Source organism: Rhipicephalus sanguineus, chromosome 1 (assembly GCF_013339695.2).
Source record: "Rhipicephalus sanguineus isolate Rsan-2018 chromosome 1, BIME_Rsan_1.4, whole genome shotgun sequence".
NCBI lineage: Eukaryota > Metazoa > Arthropoda > Arachnida > Ixodida > Ixodidae > Rhipicephalus > Rhipicephalus sanguineus.
The window spans coordinates 10,663,745-10,690,910 of NC_051176.1; the positions used below are offsets into that span (position 1 = coordinate 10,663,745).

General features: G+C 47.4%; 1 protein-coding gene across 1 annotated transcript in view; it reads right to left on the bottom strand.

The window, feature by feature from the left end:
• The window catches only part of LOC119389414 (papilin), a gene marked incomplete in the record, with an annotated part of 1,122,639 nt that overhangs the window by 334,551 nt on the left and 760,922 nt on the right, over nt 1–27,166 (bottom strand). Inside the window, 1 exon segment of the mRNA XM_049412048.1 lies at nt 9,027–9,218. Within this exon segment, the coding sequence (XP_049268005.1) occupies nt 9,027–9,218 (192 nt within the window).

The window sequence follows — 27,166 nt, forward strand, 5'->3', positions numbered from 1 at the left end:
ACACTGCGCTCGCCTAAGCGGCCAGAAAATGTTCGGTCGTCGGTCCATTGAGCGGTGCGCCATCTAATGGCTTGAGGCGGAGAGCGCCCGCGAGTAGCCGAATCACGGTGGTGCTACGTCATCGCCGCCGCGCTCGCCGTGCCCTCTCCTGTTGCTCTCTCGATTTCGCCCCTCGACGCCGCTTGGCGGATGCACATTATCCAGCAAAATGGCACAAAAAAATGAACGTTATCAGCAGCATGCGCGTTGCTATGGAGACGACTGCCCGCTTTTCGCAGCGCCCTCCAAGACGGCGCCGATGAAACTGCAAGTTATCTGATAAGAACCCGAACATTATCTGGACGCGCGTGGATTGCGGTTTCCCATGCATTGGGGGAAGAGTGTCATCACCTGAGTATATTCTTACACCGTGCTCCAGCGTCCAGCTTATTCCCAACGATGGAACACAACTTGCGCAGTTTATTTTTGGACTGAAAGAGCATTTAGCCCGTACCTATGGGCAGTCTTTTTCAGTCTATGCGATAGATCATGAACATACGTTATGACTGCCAGTCTGTTTCGTTTCTGTGCCTGCTGGCGAAGTTGGCTCCCTTTGACATGTTTAATTAGGCAGCTGCAAACGGCCCCGTAGCATGGATTCAGGGAAGCCAGCATCCTTCAGCCGTACAACCTGCTCATTAAAGCTGTCTTGTACCAAATGGTGGCACGACCTGGCAGCCGCTGATTTGAAGCAGGAGAGGGCTATTCCGTTTTTGACCACCTTCCAGTGGAAGAAACGAAAACTCAAGCAGCGCTTGCTAGACAGAGGTGCATACTTCCAGCATGAATGTTCAGCTGAAATTATCAGGGCAAGGTCCAGAAACTGTAGGGTATTTTCAACCCTCTTGTTTCAACCCGCTGGCCTAGTCGGCGGTGTCGGCAGCAAGGCGTGGACAGTAGTATTTTTCCTGTATTCTGGCGAGCGTGCGGGAAACACCGAGGTGTCCAGCCGTTGGGTTGTCGTGTAGGGCCTGGAGGACTTCTGGTCGCAATGATGAGGGCACGACAAGAAGGTCATCGGTTCGAAGTGGCGAGAAGTTCTTCTTCAGGAGAACGCCGTTCCGTAAGAAAAACGACGGCAGTCCTCGCTTGAATACCTTCGGAATAACGGCGGTCTTGCACTCGAGGTACTCCATAAGGCCCCCCCCAGTTCTGCGTCGGCTCGTTGCCTTTCGGCGAAGTCGTCGGCACTTATAGTTCCGAGGAAGCAGTCATCGTCGTCGTCTTGCGGCGGCGCGTCGACGGGGGCACGAGACAGCCATTCGGCGTCATATTGTTTTCGTCTGGACTTGTACACGACGGCGGTGATGTCGAATTCTTGAAGCCTCAGACTCCATCGTGCGAGACGAGCTGAAGGGTCGTTCAAGTTAGCTAGCCAAAATAAGGCGTGATGGTCAGCAGTGCGGCGTTTTGGGCATGTTGTTATTCCACCTTGAAAAAACTATGAGCGCACAGAAAACACGGACGAAAAAAAGACACACATATGCACGCACACGTAGGCGCTACATCCAACAAAAGTTATTCTTGTGATCCACTGCTACTTATAGCACACAATCGGCCCATATCGATGCGCCAAATTCCCAACCACCCCCCCCCTCAGATGACACTTTTAATTTGACGTTGTCATATCCAGATATTCAAACTCTTTTCGTTAGTGCAATTGACGGCATGCTTACGCATTTTCCCCCATCTTTTCAATCTGCTCTGCCTCGATTATCTCTCTTGTGAACTGATTTCGCTTCTTGTTAACAATTCTACATGTGTCAAACAAAGGCACACAGCCACACTTCTTGCAATGTATCGCAAGAAAGCCACCAGCCACGTTCTGGACATTCTACGAGTGCTCGCGTAAGCGGTCGTTGACGCAGCGACCGGTTTGTCCTATATAGCTGCGGCCACACGAAAACGGTAGGCAATAAGCAACGCTTACGACGTCTTACGTGAGCACTCGTGCAATGTCCAGAACGTGGCTGGTGGCTTTTTAGCGATACATTGCAAGAAGTGTGGCTGTGTGCCTTTGTTTGACACATGTAGAATTGTTAACAAGAATCGAAATCAGTTGACAAGAGAGATTATCGAGGCAGAACAGATTGAAAAGATGGGCGAAAAATGCGTAAGCATGCCGTCAATTGCACTAACAAAAAAAAAGATTGAATATCTGGGTATGACAACTTCAAATTAAAAGTGTTATCTGGGGGGGGGGGAATTCGGCGCATCGATATCGGCTGATTGTGTGCTATAAGTACAGCGGATCACAAGAATAAATTTTGTTGGAAGTAGCGCCTACGTGTGTGCATATGTGTGTCTTTTTGTCGTCCGCGTCTTCTGTGCGCTCACAGTTTTTTTCAAGAAGGCGTGATGGTCACTGACAACTTTGAAGGGCCTGCCATAGAGGTATGGGCGAAACTTTGACGTAGCCCAGATGATGGCAAGGCATTCATTTTCTGTTGTGGAATAGTTGGCTTCTGACTTGGAGAGTGACCGGCTAGCATAACTTATAACCCTTTCAAGCCCGTTAGTCCTTTGCACAAGGACGGCACCGAGTCCTACGCTGCTTGCGTCGGTGTGTATTTCCGTATTGGCGCAATCGTCGAAATGCGCTAGTACGGGTGGCGTCTGCAGGCGTCGTTTAAGTTCTTGAAATGCTTGCACTTGCGCCGCTTCCCACGTGAAATCCACGTTAGTCTTCTCGAGAAGCGTCGGTGGTTCGGCGATCCGTGAAAAGTTTTTGACGAAGCGTCTGTAATAGGCGCATAAGAGCCGAGAAATCGGCGCACGGCCTTCTTGTCGGCGGGTGGCGCGAAGTCGGCGATGGCAGCTGTTTTCCGCGGGTCTGGGCGCACTCCAGACTTGCTGTTCACATGACCCAGAAACAAGAGCGCGTCGTAAGTGAATCGGCACTTTTCTGGCTTCAGGGTCAGTCCAGAGGTTTTGATTGCTTCAAGTACTGCCTGAAGCCGCCGGAGATGCTCGTCGAAGGTCGAGGAAAACACGACGACGTCGTCCACATACACAAGGCACGTATGCCGCTTCAATCCGGCCAGCACGGTGCCCATGACGCGCTGGAAAGTTGCAGGTGCCGAGCAAAGACCGAAAGGCATGGCCATGAACTCAAAAAGGCCGTCGGGTGTTATAAAAGCGGTCTTCTCTCGCTCTCTTTCGTCTACTTTGATCTGCCAATAGCCGGTCTTGAGGTCCATCGACGAAAAGTACGTCGCGTTGTGAAGTCGATCCAGGGTGTCGTCTATCCGTGGGAGGGGGTACACGTCCTTCTTCGTGATTTTATTCAGGCGCCGATAATCAACGCAGAAGCGCAGTGTCCCGTCCTTTTTCTTCACTAACACCACTAGTGACGCCCACGGACTCTTAGACGGCTGGATGATGTCGCGTAGCATCTCGTCGACTTGTTTCTTTATCGCATCGCGCTCTCGAGTCGAAACTCTGTAGCGGCTCTGAAGGAGGGGCCTCGCACTCTCCTCCGTTATAATGAGAGACGTGAGTTGGACCAGTTGGTGCGTATTAACTGCACACATGACTGAATAGCGTAATAAAAACCACATACAAGGTAGAGACGACATACAGGACGGAGCGCAAATTTTTCTATAGTTGAGGATGGGTTTCTTACTACGGGGGCAATATGCCCAGCAGAGTTTACATTCAATAAACCTAATGCGGAGATCGAGGAATTGCAAGCACCCGTCTACTGGCATTTCATGTGTGAACCTTAACCCGCATGAATTAGCTTTGAAAGCTTCCAGAACACTTTTCACAGCGACATCCTTTGAATCATTAGCCACGCCTTTAATAAAAATCAGAAAGTCATCTACATATCTAAAAACTTTTGCAACACAAGTCTTTTCAACACACGCGTTCACTTTCTTGTCAAAATTGGATAAAAAGAAATAACTTAAAATTGGCGCGATGCGTGAGCCGATACAAACACCGTCCTTCTGAATGAACGCATCATCGTTAAAATCAACCAGTGTAGATGATAGGTAAAATATGAGCAATTCCAGAAAATTGTCAATGGAAATCCCCGAAAAGTTTTGAAAGGCAAGAGGACGCAAAATGTCTATCCTATCTCTAACCACAATTAATAGTTCATCCTGTGGAATAGAGTAGAATAGATCTTCTACGTCTACCGAAAAGGCAAAGAAACACTCCCCCGTTTTTTCGTGCTCTGACATATACTGGACGACCGAATTTGAATTAGGTGCAAGAAAGGGATCATCAGTATCCAAAACATTGAGTTGCTTTTGAAGGAAATTCGAAAGCTCACCCTACCAACAGTCCTTTTCCGTCACAATCTACTTCAGTGGCATCCCTTCTTTCTGAGTTTTAGCAGAAAAGGAGAGGCTTAACTTGTCGTTTTTTGTCACTGATAGGCATTTTCTAAGACTTTCAAGATCCATGTCCTTGCACAACGCTAAGGCTTTTTTCTTCAGCTGTGCTGAAAGGCATTTGGAAAGAACGAAGTTCGTAGGTACGGCTGCTCTTGCTTTTTCACAATATACTGAATGGGTAGCACTACGAATCCGCCTTCCTTGTCCGAGACGAGCAAGGCAAAGACATTTGCTTTTAGGTATTGAACCGAATTGCTCAACGCATTTGCGACACTTTGGGGGCAAGCAATCCACACCCTCCGATATACATCTACTCTGTTCGTCATCGCCAGCACGACAAGCAATGCTCCTTACAAGGCCTATGAAAGAAACTGGCGTGACATTAGGCCCATTGCTAAATTTTGGCCCGCATTTTAACACGTCATGAACTTTGGTAGGAACGGAGCACCGAAATGTGGTTACTGACGCAGCAGCTGCAGCGGCTTTCCTGTTGCATTTTTCCGAGCATTCAGAGACCCAGCTTCGCTCCGTCCTGTCTGTCGTCTGTACCTTGTCTGTGGTTTTTATTGCGCTATTCAGTCATGTCTGCAGTCCTTCGTTATAATTCGGCGTTTCGCCACCGGACTTTGTAGAATTCGTGATGACTACGAGAAGCAGTCCTTGCATAGTTGGAGCAGGGATTTGATCTGTTCTTGCTTGCGCTGGGGAAGACTTGGGTTGACGTCAAAAGCAGGTTCCGGCCCTGGCGTTTTCGCGGAAACTTCGGTTAAATCTGTGAGGGTGAAGGTATTGCTGGCTTCCACAATTTCTTCAATGTAGGCAACTGTCATACCCTTGTTCACGTGCTTGTATTCGTAGCCGAAATTCGTGAGCATCACCTTTGTTTCTCCTCCAGGAAGCTCGGCTATTCCTCTTGGGACGCAAACGTCTTCATTCACCAACAGGTGCTAGTTACCCTCGACGACGCCTTCCAAGTCGGTGGCTCTTTCGGTGAAGACGGAAATAATGACGCTGGAGAGAGGTGGTATGGTGACCTGCTCGTCGAGCACACTTAAGGCCTGGTTTCTTGGCGTTATGGGGGCTGGCAGAGCTTCTGAGTATAGCGTTATGGACTCAGATCTCAGGTCTATTACGGCTCCGTGTTCACTTAGGAAGTCCATCCCAAGTGTCACGTCCCTGGAACAGTGCTGCAGGATAAGAAAGCTCGCAGGATAAGTTCGGTCACTGATGGTGACTCTTGCTGTGTAGACTCTAGCCGGCGTTATCACATGACCTCCAGCGGTGTGGATTTCAGGTCTTTCCGAAGCAGTCTTAACTTTCTTCAACTTCGCGGCCAATGACCCACTGACGACGGAATAGTCGGCCCCAGTGTCGACGGGAGCGGTAACGTTGTGTCCGTCGAATAGTACGTCGAGGTCGCTAGTTCACCGTCTTGCGTTGCGGTTACGTCACGGTGTCGGGTCACGGCCCCGTCGGTTTGCACCGCTGCATCCGCGTTGCGTCGTCAGGTCTTCTTCCGGTCGCAAAGTTTCGTCTTCAGGACGTGTTCGGCGTGCGGCGGGGGCTCGTGACTTCGTCGCGGCGTCGTCGTCGACGGCGGAGTATCTCGTTCAGCAACCGCACTCCATCGTTTGCTGCCCTTAGTTTTCTGGATACGGGCTTGGCGACCAGCCCCGGTTTGGGCAAGTGTGCTGCCGGCGGTGCGGTGACATGTAGCGGCCGGGCTACGGCGAGCGGGAAGGTCTTCGTTCTTGCCACTGTGTTCCGGTGAGGTAGACGTCGATGTCGCCAGGCCATTCGCCTGGCTGCGGGCGCGGTGCGTTGACGGCGAATCCGCGTAGTCGAATCTGTCGGTACTGGCTGCGGTGGTAGGTGTGGCCGGCCTTACCGCAGTGGTAGCAGAGCGGGCGGTTGTCAGGGGCGCGCCAAACGTCGGTCTTCCTTGGCGCGTAGCGTGGGGCATAGCGCTGGGCGACAAGAGGACGGTAGGGCGTCGGTGGCGGCGGCGGCATCTGACGGCGGAACTGCTGCGGCGGCGCGGCTTATTGACGTGGACGAGGAGCGGGGGCGTTGCGTCGGGCTGCAGCAGCGTAGCTCATTGCTTGTGGCTCAGGCTGTGCTGGTTCATGTGCTCCCAGAAATTGCTGGATTCCCTGGCGTACGACGCCGGCAATCGGGTTCACTTGATGCTGGGAGGAGGGCAACAACTTACGCAGCTCATCCCGCACGATAGTTCTGATGGTCCATCAATCAATCAATCAATCAATCAATCAATCAATCAATCAATCAATCAATCAATCAATCAATCAATCAATCAATGAAACTTTATAAGTCTTGTCAAAAATATAGTACATTGCAGGTAAATATGCAGGAGGAGGTCCCAAGGTTACACACCGCAGGCGGGACTTCCTGGTGTCACGCAGGTCATCAGATTGCAGCGCGTGAACCTCCCCGTAGGTCGTCGTAGGAATGCGGCGGCTGTACTGCCACGTACGCATTTCCAGCGTCTTCTCCATAGAGGTTGCTTCCGTCAGGAATTCCTGGACGGTCTTGGGTGGCTTACGCATCAGCCCAGCGAAGAGTTCTTGCTTGACCCCTCGCATGAGGAAGCGGACTTTCTTCTCCTCGAGCATGTCGGGGTCAGCGTGGCAGAACAGTCGGTTCATTTCTTCCGTGAAGATGGCCACGTTTTCGTTCAGGTGTTTCGCCAACAAGGCCGCGGCACTTTCTTTTCGGGCGACGCTCGTGAACGTCGCTAAAAAATTGCCGCGAAAGAGGTCCCAGGTACGGAGTGCGGAGTCCCGATTCCTGTACCAGGTCCTTGCTGCGTCTTCCAAGTAAAAGCACACGTGGCGCAGGTTGTCGTCGGAGTTCCAGTTGTTAAATGTCGAGACCCTTTCAAACGTCTCCAGCCAGGTCTCGGGGTCTTCACATCTGCTGGCGATATGCACGAAGGGGGCAGAAAGAGCTCTTGCCTTTTGAATCTGCGCATTCAAAGATAGTTAAGAGGGCAATTGCAGACTCGTGCCTCGGATCAGCTCTTACCAAATCTTGCCCGCATGCTATGCATGAGAGCTTCCATAGTCAAATCAATAGGTTGCTTTCAGCAGGCTTCCCCACCGCGATCATCACGGCAGTGGCTGAGAATCTTCTCAAAAAGATATTTTTCTGTATCTTGGCAGCAACAAAGAGCGCCTGCGTAAGAGGAATGTCACAGTTGTGCCATATATGCACAAAGTTGCGCATCACTTGAAAAAAGTGAGAAACAGGCACGGCATCCAAGACGTTTTTTCTGCGCGAAAAAAGCTCGCCGGCTTATGCCCAAGGGTCTGCTGCGGGAACGGACAACGGCGAAGCGGCTACGGTAAAAAGCATGCAGAAACGTTCTTGAAATGTGTCACAGGAGTGGTGTCCCAAACCCGTCTCACGTGCGGACGTTCATACGTGGGCCAACCGGGGTGCTTCATAAATGAACGCGTTGGGGAGCATGCTGCTTCGATTACGACAAGGAGCGAACTTGCCAACGCATTGCAGCTCATGCATGGGATGTGAGCCGGTCTTCAAAAAGATAAAACTTCTAGGAAGGAGCAAGGAGAGTAGGTCCTGAGCTATTAGAAGCTTTTTATATTAACGAACTGGGCGACAAGTGCGTGAGTGACACTTCTGTTGCCCTGTATAGCGCAGAAAGCAATTTTCTGCGCAGCTTTTTTTTACGTGAGGTATCCTTGTCATGTGTTTCCTCCTCTTTTCTTCCCCCCTTCTTTCCATTTATTTGCGACGTGTGGAAAAAAACGTGCATATATATGCAGCGACCAAATGAATAAAGCCAGTTGATAGTTTGCGCTCTTTCCGTTTACTCTGTCCTTTCCTTCCTGTGTTCGTCTGATTGAATGCGCAACGATTCCCACCACAGACATGCACCAACTCACCCAGCAAGAAGTACTTTTAAAATTAATGAAGTATGTCGCCGATTGTAAGTTTGAATCATGCTTGAGCAGACTCTCTCACTTTAGCGAAAAGCAATCATTATTCACGCTTGATGGCGCTAGTAGATTATACGCGGCGCTCAAATCGCGATTATTACAAATACGCAAGTTTTTTATGCTATAAAGAACAGAAAAGCCCTTTTATGACGATCGATCGATGACTGGACAAAATCTGTGAGCAGGTTATCACTAATAATGTATTCTTCACATCTTTGCGAACACTATTTGCGCATGCATTTGGTGCTTCTTTTGACAGTACGTCATTTACTCTTGTGCTTTCGCGCTCTTCACTAATATAGGCTTACGTGCAGTAACCATGGTTCACGTTCTCCGCTGTAATCTTTGTCGCCACTGGTGCTCCTTTGCGATGTGTGGTTCTTGCGCCATCAAGGACACTGTCATCATCATCACCCCCCCCCATCATCATCATCATAATCATTTCGCCCTGACGCAGTTAGTGACGCCGTTGGCGAAGAGTCGTCGTAATATTGAAGACGCGAATGGCCCTTTTCTTGCTTTGTAGAAGTGGGCTGTTACGCAGGCCCGTGTAAAAGCAAATAGAAGAGCATATTTTTAAGCTAGATGTTACATGCAACGTCACCCCGTGTGAGATAATGCCCTCGAGTGGGCAACCTGCAGCTTATAGGGAAACCCTTACCAAAACAGGTCAGGTTGCAGCCGCCCAGAGTGCGGAAATTGTTGTCGTTGCCACCGCATCCGTGGTAATTGAACGGTACGCACTCCTCCTTCAGCGCATCGTAGTAGAAGCGGATCTCCGGCGCCTTTGCAACTGCGTCGTCACCACTGGAGGAGTTGCAGAGGCCCTCTTGAAGTGGCAAATGGCACATCGCTGAGCGGCAAGCAGAAGATAAAAAAGGAGGTCACATGTTAGCTCTAACGACAGGGAGAAAAGCGTCTTCATGGCTTTTATTTATGTGATTGTTCGTTATCCATGCACTCGCCGCACCATATGAATCCCGGGATGAAGGGATAACACAAGACCTATCGCTAGTTCCTGTGTTGGCTTAGAAGACTGACATAACTTTCGTGGACTTGGATAAATATTTATTACTTAATTTTTTTAATAATACTGCGGACCGCACAACCGAATATAGCAGGGACGCTGTACATACTAATAAAAGTAGTGCAGTGAAACCACTTATGAATGTAAAATACCAGTACAATAATTATATCAGTCAGCAGTATGCAAGGTATAACACAAGCAACAAACAAATGCAAAGGTAAGATGCGCGATAATGCAGTGGGAAACACAATATCCGGATAATGAATAATAAGAAAGACCAGTGAGTCAATAATAATACAAACTGCTCAGAACATGACTCCATTTTAACTTAAGCTAAAATGTTATTCAATGATAAGCGTTATTAGCAGAAGGAATAACTTTATTCTATTCTCTGACTGCCTGAAGCAAGTGTGATTACTTAAAGCGATTTTATTGGAATATGTCTTGAGATTTCTTTTGGTCTGTTGATGTAGAACGAAAGACATTACTCTCGATGTCTGAATGTTTGTCACCATGATTTAAGGGACACAAATCTTCAGTCGTGCAAGCGATTCGATATTTTTCTCGAGGTTCGCAGTGTTTCCAAACCAGCTTTCTTTATTAATTCAGTCGGATGACCTGTTATCCAACCGACAATCAGGCCAAGGAAACCATAGGGGACTTTATATAATTGTTAACATTTAACTGTACTGTAGTATAGTAATTATGAGGTAAATTGAAATTTATTAACGTGGGCGAAAAATCACCCTTTCTGTCGGGGGGATCCGAACTGGAAGCCTTCGTATTACGTGTCCAGTGCTGTACTGATTGAGCTACAATGAACGACTCTTCCCCGTTAACTTCGTTGGCTATTTGTGTACGTGTAATCTCTGGGTAGGTTAGCCAGCGCCGCTTGTAGCCAAGGTCGCGAGTGTGGAACACTCTTTTTACCAAAGGGTGTTACGTGGCAAGTGATCTTTGAACGATGATGATGATGATATCTGATGTTTATTGGCGCAAGGGCCATTTGATGGCCAAAGAGCGCCAGGTCATCGTAACTGATATGAACAATGATTATGGTAGGTGGCTGTAAAGGGGCCTTAAAATTCCTCGCGCTAAAGGCGGGTAAAACGTATAAGTATTAAAATCATGAGCGTGACGTGAAATGTATGGGTAGTGAGAATGAATGGCGAGAGAATGAATAGCTTACTGAAACTACGTGTATATGGCATGAGCACGAATGCCTCAGCAACGCCCTTGAGACCAAGGGCTGCGAGGCAGGTGCTTCTTTAAGTGCAGCTACCGCAGCAGCAGCCTCTGTGAGGAGGCCGTGCTACGGAATGCCTGGGTAGATTACGTGAAAGTTACGAACTTCTTCTAAAAACGCGAATAGTGATTGGTGTTTAAAAACCGGTTCCCTACCGATGAACATTGATGGGTGTAATGGTCTTTGTTGTCGGTAGGGCATTGGAAAGTGTTTTTTTCTAAGGGTGTCTAATTCTTTACATTGAATTAAAATGTGAAGCACGGTGAGTGGTTCACCGCATCTGTCGCACAACGGTGGATCGCCACCGGACAGAAGGTGTGTGTGTGTACTGTATGTGTGACCGATCCTAAGTCTGCAGAGTGTAACTTCTGTGTGCCGTGACTTCGATACCGGCGGCCAATTTCCCAGATGCGGTTTGATAACGTGTAGTTTATTTCGTGTCTGCATGTCCCACGTGCTCTGCCAAAAGGTCCTGAGTTTTCTTTTGAGGAAGGGTTTTAGGTCTAGTGGGGGAATGGCTATGGATGTATTGGGACTGCTTTCGTGGGCGGATGCTGCTGGTTGGTCCGCCAGCACGTTGCCTTGAATCTCGCGGTGCCCTGGCACCCAGCACACTACGACATGTTGTTCCAGTGTATAGATCGTGCATAAGAGAGAGTATAGCGAGTCAAGGACAGGGTTTTTGTGTTTTTTCAAAGTTTTTAAAGCTTTTATCACGCTTAGGGAATCCGTGTATATAACTGACTTTTGTAGTTTTGTTTGTTTTATGTGCTTAACGGCCGCAAGTATTGCGTAAGCTTCCGCTGTGAAGATACTTGAGTTTGGGTGCAGAATACCGGAATCGGAAAAGGATGGACCAACCGCTGCGTACGACACAGAAGTATTGGACTTTGAGGCGTCTGTAAAGAATTCTGGAAAAGTATATTTGTGCTGGAGTTCGAGGAAGTGTGTACGGATATGTGCAAGTGGCGCGTGCTTGGTTACTTCCACGAAAGAAACATCACAATCTATAAGCTGCCACTGCCACGGCGGGAGATGTGGAGCGGGAGCCATTAGAGAGTGTTCGAGAAGTGGCACACCCATTTCTACAGCTAGGCCCCTCACGCGAAGCCAGTAGGGCTGTGTCATCGAAGGTCGGTTGTTGAAAAGGGCAGAACTGGACAAATCATTCATTGTGGAGTGTGAGGGGTGTTCCTTGTTTGCGTTCACCTTCAGAAAATATACAAATGATAAGTAGGATCTCTGTAGGTGGAGCGACCACTCATTCGATACGGCGTAGAGGCTTTCTACGGGGCTAGTTCGAAAAGCGCCCGTAGACAGTCGAATGCCGAGATGGTGGACAGGGTCAAGCATCTTTAAGGCGCTTGTTGTCGCCGACTGATAGATTATTGCCCCGTAGTCAAGGCGAGTGCGTATGAGGCTTTTGTACACATTCAACAGACACTTTGTGTCACTACCCCACGTAGTGCGTGACAACACTTTTAAAACATTAATTGTTTTTATGCATTTGTTTTTAAATGCTTAATGTGTGGTACGAACGTCAGCTTACTATCCAGGATAAGGCCTAGAAATTTGTGCTCCGTCTTCACGGAGAGATGTTGACCATGCAGGTCAATATCTGGATCAGGATGAAGGCCTCTCTTTCGAGAGAACAGGACACAGGTGCTTTTTTGAGGATTAAGAGCGAAACCATTCTCGTCTGCCCACTTGGAGATCTTGTTCAGCCCTAGCTGGACCTGCCGCTCACACATGGAAAGGTTGCACGATTTAAAACCGACCTGGACATCATCGACATATGTGCAGTAAAACATATTTCGTGGAATGCAAAGACGCAGGGAATTCATTTTGATAATAAAGAGTGTACAGCTAAGTACACCACCCTGTGGCACTCCAGTTTCTTGAAGGAATGGTATTGACAGAACATTTCCTACTCGGACACGGAACGTACGATCCGACAAGTAGCTCTCTATTATATCTAGCATTCTACCACGTACACCAAGGTGGGACAGGTCTCTTAATATTCCAAAGCGCCATGTGGTGTCGTAAGCCTTTTCCATATCGAGGAACACAGAAAGGAAGAACTGTTTGTGCACGAATGCGTCACGGATTTGTGCCTCGATACGCAACAGGTGGTCGGTCGTGGATCTACCCTCGCGAAATCCGCACTGGTACGGGTCAAGTAGATTGTTTGTTTCCAGAAAATGTATAAGACGGCGGTTTATCATCTTTTCAAAAAGTTTGCACAGGCAGCTTGTTAGTGCGATGGGCCTGTAACTCGTAACGGAGGATGGATCCTTGCCCTGTTTTAGAATAGGAATGACAATGGCCTCTTTCCAAGACGAGGGGATTTCGCCGGAAAACCAGATAGCATTGTACAAGGACAGTAATGTTTTTTGCGTTTCTGCAGGTAGGTTTTTCAACATGTCGTATACCACACGGTCAAAACCTGGGGCGGAATTACTGCAGCTGTTAAGCGAAATCTGGAGCTCAGCTAAGCTGAAGGGTTGGTTGTATGCCTCGTGTTTTGTACATTTCCGCTCTAGTTTTTGTTTTTCTATTCTTGTTTTGTACCGTTGGAAGACTTCAGAGTAATGCGCGGAACTAGACACTTGTTCGAAGTGTGCGCCGAGGAAGTTTGCCTGATCTTCCAAGGTGTCGCCTTGTGTGTTTACTAGAGGAAGTGAATATACTTGCCGCCCTGCTACCCTACTAACCATATTCCAAACTTTAGCCTCCTGTGTATACGAATTGATCCCCGTTAAAAACTTCTCCCAACTTTCTCTTCTTGCCTGTCGGCGCGTTCTCCTGCCTTGAGATTTTATGTTTTTGAAACTGTCAAGGTTCTCGGCTGTCGGAGAGTCCCGAAGCAACCTCCATGCTTTGTTTTGTTTTTTACGCGCCTTCCGGCATTCATTGTTCCACCATGGGACCCGTCGTTTGCCAGACAGCCCACTTGTTCGTGGGATACATTTGGTGGCAGCATTAATCAAAAAAGCTGTGAAGTAGTCTACAGCTGCACCTATGCTTAAATCACACATGTCTGTCCAGCTTAAGAGAGCAGTCTTACGAAACTGTTCCCAGTCGGCTTTGTCAACATGCCATTTGGGAACCTGTGGGGGACATTCATTTACTATTTGTGTGCTCAGAACAATAGGAAAGTGGTCACTTCCGTAAGGGTTATTAATGACTTTCCATTTAAGTAAGGGTAGAAGCGATGGAGATGTAATGCTGAGATCTATAGACGAGTATGTATTGTTAGCGAGGCTATAATAGGTTGGATCTTTCTGATTCAACAGGCAAGCGCCCGAAGAAAGAAGAAATTGTTCAATTAGACGACCTCGCGCATCGCACCGAGAATCGCCCCATAGACTGCTATGCGCACTGAAGTCCCCAAGGACCAGATAAGGTTCTGGTAGTTCATCTATTAAGGACTGGAACTCATGTTTGTGAAGGTGGTAGTGTGGTGGTATGTAGAGAGAGCAAATGGTTACGAGTTTGTTTAAAAAAACCGCTCGAACAGCCACTGCCTCCAGGGACGTTCGGAGCGGTAAATGTGTGCACGCTACTCCTTGATTTACTATAACAGCTACACCACCGGATGACGCGATGGCATCATCCCGGTCCTTTCTGAATATGACATATTGCCGTAGAAAATTCGTGTTCTTGGATTTTAGGTGTGTTTCTTGTACACACAGCACTTTTGGTGAGTGTTCATGTAGCAGCTCTTGGATATCGTCGAGGTTTCTAAGAAGACCTCTGACGTTCCACTGTATAATTTGTGTATCCATTTTGGGTGTGTATTAGTGCTGTGTGTACTGAAAAACTATTGCCTTAAGTCACAGAACTTTTTCCAGGCCCTGTGATGCGGGCTTTTTCTTTTTTGGCGCGCTCCAACGAGCTGCGCCGTTCCTTCGGCGCCTGAGACGCCGTTGGGCTTGCCATTGTGTCCATCGCCTCGGTGGAGACGCTCGATGCCCGTTCGCGTGTTACGCGCACGGGTGTCGGAATTTTGGGGCTCTCTGCCTGAGCAGAAGGCCCTGGGCCTGCAGATCCGGAGGCCTGCCTGCCGTTTGGTTGCGGAGCAGCACGGGCTGCTTCCGCTGAGGGGGCGGATGGCGCTACCGCCCGTCCACTGTGCGTGGTACGTGCGGTCGCCGCGAACCTTTGTGGCACTGCCCCCTTGCGTGCCACGTCCGCGTACAAATGACCCTGTGTGATAGAAAGGCGCTGGCGCGCCTCCCTAAAAGAGATGTTTTCTGTTACCTTGAGTGTGATTATTTCTTTTTCCTTTTTCCATGAAGGACACGTGCGAGAGTACGCTGCGTGTCCGCCATCGCAGTTTGCACAGTGGGGAGTTTCAGCACAGTTGTCACTAGGGTGTTCGTGTGAGCCGCACTTAGCACAGGTTTGACGGCCACGGCAGCTCTGGGAGCCGTGACCGAAGCGCTGGCACTTGAAGCAACGCCGCGGGTTTGGTATGTACGGTCTGACCTTTAGTTTCAGGTATCCTGTTTCGATATGTTCTGGTAGGGTGCTTGTGCCAAAAGTGAGGATTAGGTGTTTTGTGAGGATTTCTTTATCATCGCGCCTGATTTTGATCCGCTGTACGTTTATCACGTGCTGTTCACTCCAGCCTTGAAGGAGCTCAGTTTCTGTCAGTTCGAGTAGGTCTTGGTCGGACACTACACCTCGGGAGCTGTTTAGGGAACGGTGCGGTGTGACAGAAAGAGGTGTCGTTCCAAAAGAGACGAGTTTCGAGAGGTTTTCAAACTGTGTCTTGTTTTGAATTTCAAGGAGAAGGTCACCACTAGCCATTCTTGTCACCTTATAACCTTGGCCGAGTGTATCGGTCAGGCACCTTGAGACAACAAAAGGAGAAATCTTTCTTGCATTCTTTTCAAGGTTTTCGCAATGGATGATGTGGAATCGCGGGAAAGTTTCTTTTGGTTTTTGAAAAAAGGTGTCTTCGGTGCGCCCTCTCTTTGTGAGAGGAGGACGATCATGCAGTCGGGGGAAGGAAGCGGAAGCCATAAATTATATATCAATTCGGCAGCTATGCCAGCCGCCCACCATGGAGCCCAACATGGGGACGCGACAGCACTTAGATGTATATAAGGCATGCCAACGTCAGCTGTACACAGCCACTATAACCAAATATGATGTGCCCAAGAGAGGGCACACGCACACAAGGTTAACCCTCGCCGCCAGGAAAACGGAAGTAAATAGAAGTGAGGAGAAGACAGGAAGGATGAAAAGTGGGAGAAAAGACGAAGATGTGAGGGGAGAGAGAGACAGGAAAAGGCGACTGCCGGTTTCCCCTGGGTGGGTCAGCCCAGGGGTGCCGTCTACGTGAAGCCGGGGCCAAAGGGGTGTGTTGCCTCTGCCGGGGGGCCTTAAAGGTCCAATCACCCGGCGTCGGCTCAACCCCCAGGATCCCCTTTTCCCCGGACACGGCAAAGCCACGCACGGCGAGGCGTGGGAGGGGGTCGAAACCCCCCCGTTAGCTCGGGTCCGTGGTGTCGCTACACACCAAACGCCTGCTTGCGCAGGCGCCCCTGCGGGGGATCTTTGAACGAGGCGGCAGCTGACCAATCAACCCTAGTATGCTAACCTAAGGCATTGTCTGACGGGACGGGACTATGAATGAGCGAAAGAAGGGGCTCCGAGGGGCTCGTCTCTTTGTTAGCCACAACCGAATGAATCTTACAAAGGCCAAGGAAACTAAAGAAAAATTAATCGTTGAATCTATATTGTACTGCAGTAATTATGACGTATATTGAAAACAATAAAAGTGCCCTTTTCCCCTTTCCCGCACCGGACACACATTCAAACCCACAACCTTCGAATTACGCTTTCAGTGCTCTATCAACGGGGAAGCGACTCCAGTCGTAGCTCAATCAATTCAATCAATCAATCAATTTTTATTTTCCCATCTTACAAATACAGATGGAAGGGTTGTAGGTAAAAGCTGCTTAAAGGCAGCTTGACGAGCCTACAAACCTAAAGTACAGCAGGGAGGCAGTTGTAGAAATTATACAATTCAAAACGTAAGGATTACATAATTATACAAGGATCACCGGATAATACGCGAATCAACACTATGTACATATGAAAAACTTAAATCGAAACTGAAACCATGTTATCTAAATACTTAGCGTGAAGTTCTTTGCGAGTACAGGTAAACAAATCGAAATCAGTAAGACCATAACTATTCAGCAGAAACAGAAGAGTATAATGAAGGCGTTCTTTTTCCAAGGTTAAGTCGAGGTGTCGGCACGAACCATTCTTCAGCATGTCTTGTTAGGTAGCCCACTGATTTCTTCCTTAGTTCCGCTAATTTCCCTAGGTTACTTATATTCTTTGTTATTTCCGATTTAAAGAGGGCACTAAGGCGATATTTATAAAGGTTGTGTACTTTAATCACTCCAGACTGACTGAATAAAGCTGCAGTTGGACATTGGTATGGTGAGTTATACATGTGTCTGAGATATCTTTTCTGGATTAAGTGAAGGCGTTCGAGGTTAGTGAACGTTGTAGTACCCCAAACTAACTGGCAATAATTTAAATGCGAGTTGAAAATTGAGTTGTATATCAGCATCTTAGTTTGTGTGGGAAGGATATACTTTAAACGTCCTATAGCACCAGTAATTTGAGCTGTTTTGAGTGATACGTGGGGAACATGATAATCCCATGCCATACTGGAGGAAAATATGACTCCTAAGCATTTGAACTGCTCCACTATTTCGACAGGGTGAGAATTCAGGATAATATCTTCATTTGACGGGATCACTTTATTTTTCGGCCTAAAAATGACAGCCTTAGTCTTACCCTCGTTCATCTTCATTAAGTTAGCTGCGGACCAAACTTCAAGAGCTTTCGTTGCGGCGTTACATTGATCAATAAGGTCATGAATGCTATTTCCGGCAAAATATAGACTTGTATCATCCGCATAGATGACGAACTTTGCGTTTGAGTTAATGTTTACAATATCATTTACATAAATGTTGAAGAGTAAAGGCCCTAGTATACTTCCTTGAGGGACACCGCATAAGAGACGTTTTGCTTCGGACTGTATGCCATTAATTAATACTACTTGTTGCCTAAATGATAGATAGGAGTTCAGTAATGATAGCGCTTTCCCTCGGAAACCATAATACTGCAGTTTACTTTGCAAGATGTTATGGTCCACGAGGTCAAAGGCCTTCGAAAAATCCACAAATAGACCAACGACAATAAGTTTGCTTTCTAGTTGTGTTATTATATATTCTTTTTGTTCGAGCAATGCAGACTCAGTTGATTTGTTTTTACAGAATCCAAATTGAGATGGTGTAAGCAAGTTATATTTATTAATGAACTTTGACAGACGCAAATGAAGCATTTTTTCAAAGACCTTTGAAAACACCGGCAGAATTGAAATTGGTCTGTAGTTACCAAGAACATTTCGATCACCTTTTTTGTAAAGGACAACTTTCGCTAACTGCATTTTTTGGGGAAAAATTGCACTCGCCAAGCATATATTAAAGATATGAGCAAGTATGGGGGCGATTATTTCAACTACATGCTTCACCGGGCGTATTTGAATGTCATCAATGTCACAGCTACTGCTGTTATTGAGATTTTTGATCACCGTTACTACTTCCCCTTCCGTAACCGGACAGAGAAAAATAGATTCACTATTTTCACCGCTTATATACTTACAGGCATCACTTTGAGCAGATTTAGCAGTCATGTTTGTTAAAAACGTATTGAACAAGTTAGCCAATTCCGCGCCAGAAACTTCCTTTCCATCAATAGTTAATTTAGTTAATGCAGTGTGTCAACTATTCCGCTGCAACAGCGTGTTTAGCCTTGCCCATAGCACACTAGGCCGCGCAATATTGACATCTAGAAGCCTTAAGTGGTACAGATTTCGAGCAGATCGTAGTTTTTTGGTCAACTTGTTTCTATATTTCTTGAAGACAGCAAGGTCTTCAGCCTGTCGAGTGCCCAAAAATTTCCTGTATAACTTTTGTTTGACTTGTATTTCTCCGCGAAGCTCTGGCGTTATCCAGGGTTTGCGGATTCTGCGACTTTTTGTGTGCGTCACAAGGGGAAAACAGGCATGGTATATCCGTTTAAAGGTATCAATAAACATATTATAGGCTAAATTTGCATCATCTAGTTCAGCTATCTGGCCCCAGTTAATTTTCATGAGTTCGTTGCCAAAGAGTGTCAGTGATGTCTCTGTAATTGCTTGGCGTGTGATTGGTGTGGATTTGTTCGCTATTTTGCCAGGCTTCTCTATGCAAACAAACACGGGAAGGTGATCACTTATAGAACACGATAAAACGCCCGAAACAACATTGAACTGCATAGAATTAGTGATAACCAAATCAAGTACAGAATGACTTTCGCTTGTGACTCTTGTTGGCATATTAATGAGATTAACAAAACCATTAGACATAATGGTCGTATTAAAATCTCTAGCAGAGGGACTTGGGATGCTCATATCAATGTTGAAATCCCCACAAGCTATTAAAGTTTTCTCATTGTGACTCTGAACCACAGAAGTGAGAAACAGGTCATAAAACTCAAGAAATAATGAAACATTTCCGTCTGGGGTTCGGTAGCACACATAAAACACAGTGGGTACAAACCGTGAGAATTTCGTAATCTGGGGTTATTACAGTGCACGATTCAAGTATTTCACCTTCTATTTCATTTCTAAGTAACAAAGCAACACTACCGCCACGAATATGTTGTCTATTTACGTAATATGTGGTATAGTCTTTCAGTCTAAATACATCATAGTCACATGTGCTCCAAGTCTCGGTTAGCAAAATCGCAGTAAAATGAAATGAGAAGCCGGCGAAAAATTCTTCTAGACATAGTACTTTGTTTTTCACTGATCTAGTATTTAAGTGGATACATTTCTGAGAAGCTGCCGAGAGCTTGGGCACTGCACGGCTCACATCACTAGACAAATAATAGCATGTTTCATCCATCACACTTTCTTTGAACACAGAAGCATGCACTATGCATCAGTTATAACTTATCAAGGTCATCTTTGCTCCTAATAACCATTGCAGTTCCACCGCTGGCCTTTCGAGCAAGAACTTTGCCATTTGCATACCAAACGAAAGCATAGCCTTTTTCTTTTGCTTTATCTTTCGTGGCTCGGAAAAGCTCTCTGTGATAGTGAGTTAAATTTTCTTGAATGAAGACTTTCGGTTCAGTGTTCTTGAGCGCGTTCTTTTTCTGCAGCCAATTGTCCCTCGTCTGCTGCTTGGCAAACCGGATAATAATTCCCGGAACTTTACCTTGCTTTGCTGGTAGACGGTGAGCTGATGCGACGTCAGAATCAGTCAGCCGAGGGACTCGAAGTGTGTCAGCAATCTGATCTAGTGATGATAATAGGTTCTCGCCCGGAACAACTGGGACACCGTGTACTTCCAGATTAAGCCGCCGGCTGCGAAATTCTAGGTCTACCTGTCGCTGGAGCTCACTTTGTACTGTGGTGTTAACCATATCCTTTTCTTCTAGCTCAGTCACCCGCGTTCTGAGAGCCTTTATTTCAGTGTCCTGTCGTATTATCCTTTGTTCAAACTCGTCAAACTTTCCCGGCATAAACTGGAGAGATTTTTTCCATATCACTGACTTTTGCAACTAAAGCAGGCAGGCTTTCGAGCTTTTGGTTGATAGCCACGAGAACGTCCGTATCAGCTTCGCTGTGAGCACCGCGTGCTCCTGCGTTTCTGCAGGTTTGGCATCTCCAGTTCGTTTTGGCACTTTCTGATTTTGTTTTAAATGATTTCTCCGCTATCCCAGCGCACTTGCCAAAGTGGTATTCGCAAGAGCACTCTGAGCACTGCACCGACCCTTCTTCCTTACGAACGGGTAATTGACATGAAATGCAGGTATGGGCCATAAGTACCACTGGGAAAAGAGCTCAAACAAGGCAGCCTTTGGAAAATGTCAAAGAACAATCAATACTATGAGACAGAACTATGGCAGCAGCAGCAGCATTGTAGGTTGATTCTTACTACAATAAAAAGAAGTGCTTTGAACACCACCCTGTAAAAGCAGGATTCCACAATTCGCAGGTGTTTCCACAAGCTGCCGCCGCTGCCAAGTGACCGCAGAGCTCCATCGGTAGAACAAGCGTATTGTAAGCTAACAGTTCTGTATCTAAGGGCGCAGGCAACACGTTTCTAAGGGCGTAAGTGAGCGTTTCATTGACTGTGTCAGACACAACCAATGAAACCAGGAGGCCTGTAAGCTAAGGAAAGCATAGGGGAGATTATTTCTTTTTTGTTTTACCTGCAGTGATTATGATCCAAATTTAAATCAAATAGACTAAAAAAATTCACCATCTCCCAATAAAGTGAACCATGTGGGGATGCGAAGGAGCGCACTGGTCGACATAAGCTTCCGTGCATCACGGGCACCTTGCCCGATTTTAACGCGTCCTTGCACGTGGAGCACACCATGAATGCACTGTAGTTACTGTTGCTGTTACTCGTCCCGAACTCTTGTTGGAATACGCCACGCGGATTCATCGCGCGTCTGCAGAATCTCGTTCCCCGCGAGAGAGTGTAAGGGTAGAGTGTACTAGAACAGGGGAGTGCCCGGAACGAGCTTCGAAAAGTGAAGCCCAAACAGGGTCAATCCGCTTGCAGCGCTGCGATCGGTAGTCTGCAATGTATCGTCGTTTAAGAATTGCGCGCGGCTCCGCCGAAGTGGCGCAGGGGTAGAATGCCCGCTTCCCACTCAAAAGGCCTGGGCTCGAATCGCAGCTGCAGATGGTGGGTTTTTATTCTTAGTGTCACCTTTTGTAGCTGTATTGGTTTTCCTTTGTTTCTTGAAACTAGCTTAGGTTGCTACGTGTTGGTTCAAAAAGTAACGCAAAATGTGAAGTGAAATAAACGAAATTTGACAGTGAGCGCAGTTATCTGCAGCGCCACCACACGGGATTGAACAAAAACGTAAAGTATGGCCTCCGAGATTTTCGCAAATATCAGACTCGAAACAAGATTTCACATTTTACGTTACTTTTTGTAGCAATACGTAGCAACAGAAGCTAGTTTTAAGAAATAAAGTAAAAAACCAACACAGCTATATCAGGTGGCACTAAGAATAAAAACCCACCATCTACTGCTGCGACTCGAACCCGGGCCTTTTGGGTGGGAAGCGGGCATTCTACCCCTGCGCCACTTTGACGGAGCCGCGCGCAACTCTTAAACGACGACACATTGCAGACTACCGATCGCAGCGCTGCAGGTGGATTGACCCTGTTTGGGCTTCACTTTCTGCACATTGGTGCTGCGGCCGTTCCGAGCACTCCCCTGTTCTAGTACACTCTAGTAAGGGGGAAAGGCCACAGCGTCTTACCCAGCCCCTTACACCGGCCCGAACGCGCTAGCGCGTACCAGCACACGTGGTTTTGTCTGCGTTCTGCCAAGCTAGGACAGCATACCGCAGCCCGGGCCCCTAAAGTGCTCTGCCCGTATCATCATCAAGGCGGTCGAAGAACAAGACGAAGACGGATTCTCCTTGGCGCGAGCGCGCGCTCTGCATGTACCATAATCAAGGCGGTCGAAGAACAAGACGAAGAAGATTTCTCCTTGGCGCGAGCGCGCGCTAAATATGTTGCAGATGGCTATGGTAGGTTTTAGAAGGCAGACGGTCGCCAATGGGACTACGGACAAAGCCCAGTGCAAAAGCTGCTTCGAAAAGTGCGTTTACCGTCAGTGGGATCTTAACTAACGACCTTCTAATAACGCGTCTGCCAAGGTGAATTCATATCGGTCACGAAAATTAGAACGAAAAGCGGTCGAGAACCTGTTGACAAAGTCATTAACGCAGGGCGTGCGTTTGAAGCGCGACTACATGAGGTGGGGACAAATAATGAAAACCAAGAACTGAATGAAATTTTTTTCGAACGTCTTTAGTTTGGAATAACAGAGAGCTGAGCTAGTTGGTAAGTACAAGGTCAATCTAAATAGGTCGCGAAAGTCGGAACGAAAAGTGGTCGGAAACCTATTGCGACAAACATCAACACCCGCGTGACGATTAAAGCGCTACTAGGTGAGGAGGGGACAAATAATGAAAACAAAAAATTAATTAAGCGTTTATTTTCATTAGTTTTAAATTTATTTGTCACGACTTAAATTAGTAGATTACTTTAATCAAACTTTAGTCTTGGGTATGTGGTTGAGTGGCCAATTTTTTTCGTTTATTTTCAGAAACAGCGGGCACATGCAGGCAGTCTGGTAACATGGGCCAATGGTTTTGCGCATTTTGAGATGCAAATGGCGTCGCTCGTTTTTGCGCAGTAGGTTTGTGCCTGTCGTCCGTAGATATTTCCTCGCATAACCGTTGTTTTCTAGTCGTGGTGCTTGGCAGAAGGTAATATAGCCCATCGCAGCCATCGGGAACCGTTTCCGTGACTGTGTTTTGCCAGCGCGCGGCCGGCGTGCTGTCGCCCTTCGGGACGATGAGTCCGCCACGCTACGCGAAGAAACGCTGCGCTGTCTACGGATGCAAGAGCAACACGTGTGCAAGGTTTGTGTGTGTGATGATGTGGATTGTGTGGCCCGTGACGGGGCGAAGAGGGAACGACAGTTCTGCTCTGCGGTACGCCTTGGAGGGGAAGACGACGAAAAGGAAGCGCGAGCGTGGCGTGCGGCTCGAGGAGTTGGAGCGCGACACGGTTGGAACGGCAGCCGCTGGTCGGCGGTTCGGGTCGCGACATCGCTTAACCAGGCGTCCGGCAGCCATGTGGACCTGGTGAGCCTGATTCCCGCTCTGTGCCCGGTGCTGACACAGAGACCGGCAGCCTAGTCTGTTCCTGGCCTGAGGTCCTGGGGCGCGAGTGGTGTCACGAGGTGGCCGCGGCTCATGTTGGCGACGGGCAGCTAACCTGCGCTGCAGTGGCCTCGTGATCTACCGGCCTGCAGTGCCATCATCACCACCACTACCACCTCGCCACGGTCAAGGCAGCGTGACTGTTGACTGCCCAAGGAGTACCGGTGACGACCGACCTCGCCGCAGCGGCAACAGTTCATAACGGCGAGTAGGACAGTTTGTGTGCGAGGCGCGTAGGACGTTTAGGTTGTAAATAAGGAACGCTGTAGTGTGTTGTGTGTGAATCGTCAGAGTTATCGGTTGTGTTAAAGTCTGTGTTGTGTGTACAGAATCACCTGACTGCTGGTTGAATTCGGATCCTGGGCCCACATTACACCATCACAGTGTGCACGTTGAATTGTTATGCTACTTCTGATTTCTGTGTTATATATTTTGGGGTAATATCCTGTTCAACTGCAATATTTCGCCAATAAAATACATTTATTTATCAAATCTGTCTTTTTCGTCTTCCCGTTATCTTGCAGGCTTCCATGATGGAGCCGTCATAGTGATAAGAAAAAGAACATGCAGCTATAAAAAAATGTAAGAAGCGGCGCCCTGTCAAAAAATTTCATAATTTCGCGCCCATCGCGTTAAAACGTGACGTCATTTCCGCTTTCGGTTGTGACGTTATCTTTTTTCTTTTTTTTTAATTGTTTGTCCCCTCCTCACATAGATGGCGACTGTTGCAACAACTAGCCACCGGCTTGACACGTGGGCTTCTACGGAAGTTACGCTACCAGTTTACATATACCTTGGTAAGTATTCATTCTAAAAAGGCAGGGCGTGCAAACACGGACACAAGAAAGAAGTCAGGACGCCACAAACGCCGACTAACAACTGCAGAGACGCACAACGGCTGAAAAGAAAGAAGGCACGAAAACTATCCGCGCATGCCCATGCAACAGGCGAACCTATCGATCCGGCACGCGTGGCGGTCTACGTGGAAGATAACTGTTAAGGCAGTTGATTTCATCTTTATGCAAGTTAATCGACGGTTGGCTCGCGCATGCGCTACCACTATTCTCGATATGCCATGCTTCAATCATCAGGCGCGTTTCTTCATTTCTATGCCGGTACAACACTGCGCATTCATCAAATTTTGGCGTGCACTTACAATCTCGACAATGTAAAGATAGATTAGAAGGTGAGCCTCCTGTTAGCGATCTCTTATGTTCCAACAATCTCTGGTTAATGCATCGGCCCGTCTGTCCTACGTAGAAGCGGCCGCAGCTGAAAGGGATCTTATACACCACACTCGTACGGCAATCAGTAAATTTGTTGGTGTGTTTTACGAAACAAATATAAATCCGCTTCTTGTCTTTTACTCCCTCATTCTTCCTCTGCACAGCGGCACAAAGCTTACCTAGCTTATTGGCAGCCGTGAAAACAACATTAACGCCGTATCTAGTTCCTACTTTCTTTAGCCTGTGAGATACGCGATGAATGTACGGTATACCTACGACAAGTTTCTTCCTATCGCTTTCTGCAACCATGCTCGGACTTAACAGATAGACTTCTTTAAACAATCAGCGACCGTGGCTACTGCATCACGAGGATACCCTACTTCTAAAAGACGTGTAACCTGTGCGTTAATGCTATCACTCATTTTGTGCTCACACGACTTGGTGAGGGCTGACTTAAGGCAAGACATGGCGATGCCGTTTTTTACAACTTTCGAGTGCTTTGACTAAAAAGTTAACAGCGGTTTCCAAGATCTAGGAGAACACTGCCAGCACACGTGGTTCTTCTGGAACGTTAAGGAAATGTCCAGAAATTGTATTCCATTATTCTGAGGCACCTCTTCAGTAAAGCTGAGCCCTCCTCCATTTAATTCAAATTTTTCGCTCACGGAAGTTACCACCTTTTCAAAGTACTCACCACTAAAGAAATCAAGTAATCGTCCACATAACGAAAAAAGCAGCTCGAAATTGCCAGCGCATCGCTCGAGCCCAAAGGACGCACGAAAAGAACGCACACAGGACGAGCGCGAACTAATGTGTCACAGCTCGACACTTGAAGCGCACTGCTCAAACATAAAGCAGGACGCAGGAAAGAAACAAACAGGTAGTACACACAAGACGAGCGCGAACTAATTGTCACAGTTGTTACTTATTTCTTTTTGAACAGCGCGCTCCTTTCGCAAACGAGGCCGCTGCAGCGAGCGAAGCGAAGTATCCCACCGGCCGCCCCTTCTTTCCTTGAGATAAGCGCACGAAAGCGACGACGCCCCGTAGAGCGAACAGCAACGGCGTTCGCAGGGGCGGGGCGACGATCTTTAAAGCGCGCAACACGCGCGCACGTCGCGCCATCTATGTGGCCACTAAGAAAGCATGCTGAATTACATGGTGTATATAAATAGCTCGCCGTTAGCAGGCTGAGAGACGGTGCTGTCGTGGCGTAACGGCTAACGCGGCGGGCTGCAAAGCGAGAGGTCGCCCGTTTGATTCCGCGCGTCGGAAAGAATTTCTTAATTATTTTTCTTTGTGGCCTTTCTATATATATACGCACTTATACATATACGGTGAATGACGGCGACGGGGACGGACATTTTCCAGTCGAGACTGTCCATATAATTGCTGTCGCAATAAAACCCTAATAACTGAATTACCTAAGGCGCCTTCCAAAAGATTGTCAATCTTGCTAACGTATAAATCACTAAGAACCGGAGCAACATTAGAACCAATACATATCCCTGATTTCTGCACATAAACGCCTTCCTTCCAACCTACCAGCGTCGACTTTAAATACATGGAAAGGATTTCTAGAAATGCCCCGGTAGAAACACCACATTTTTCGGTGAAAACCGTCTGGTGCTCTTGTTCGTTAATACATTCATTGACACATTTTAACAAGTCCTCATGCGGCAAAGAATAATACAGGTCTTCAATATCCATACTAAAGGCCTTACAACAGCCCGGGTTCTCCTCTGAGAGGAACTGAACTAGCGCCTGAGAATTACGCATATGAAAAGGGTCTGAAAAACTCAGAGGTTAAGCAGTTCTGCAAATAACTAGATACAGCGACTTGCTAGGTGCCTTGCTCTGAAACGATTGCTCGAAACGGAATCTCGTTCTTATGTTTTGGCTGAAAAAAGCCATTCTAAAGTAAGTGATTTAGCCTTCTTGACATTACAAGCTATTCTCTCAAGATTATGTCTTAACAAAAGGTCGACAGCACGTTGCCTAACTACCGATGGCTGTGTATACTTGTGTATACTTGTGCGTTCATTTTGTGCGTCCTCCGTATTGACCAGCGCGCTTTAACTGTCGAGCTGTGACAGTTGTGAGTTTGCGCTCAAACTGTGTATGCTCGTCCCGTGCGTTCTTTCTGCTTGAGCAGCGAGTTGGAAATTTCGAGCTGCTTGCCGATCTTCGCCTGACATTACAACTTGTTGCTATAGCATTCATTCTTCGCCCTCGGGGCAAGAAACAATGCACAACAAACGCTCAACTACGTCTGTGAAGACACGTTTTACTTACGCGTTATACTGATTCCTATGACAGAGGGACCAGCCACGTTTTTTCATTTTTTACTGCGAATCGCAGGAGATTCGAGTCTAATCTTCCTCCGTTTCGCACGGGTTCGAGTTCTCGTGCTTTCCACATCGTGCACACGCCACCCTTTACAACGAAACTTATTT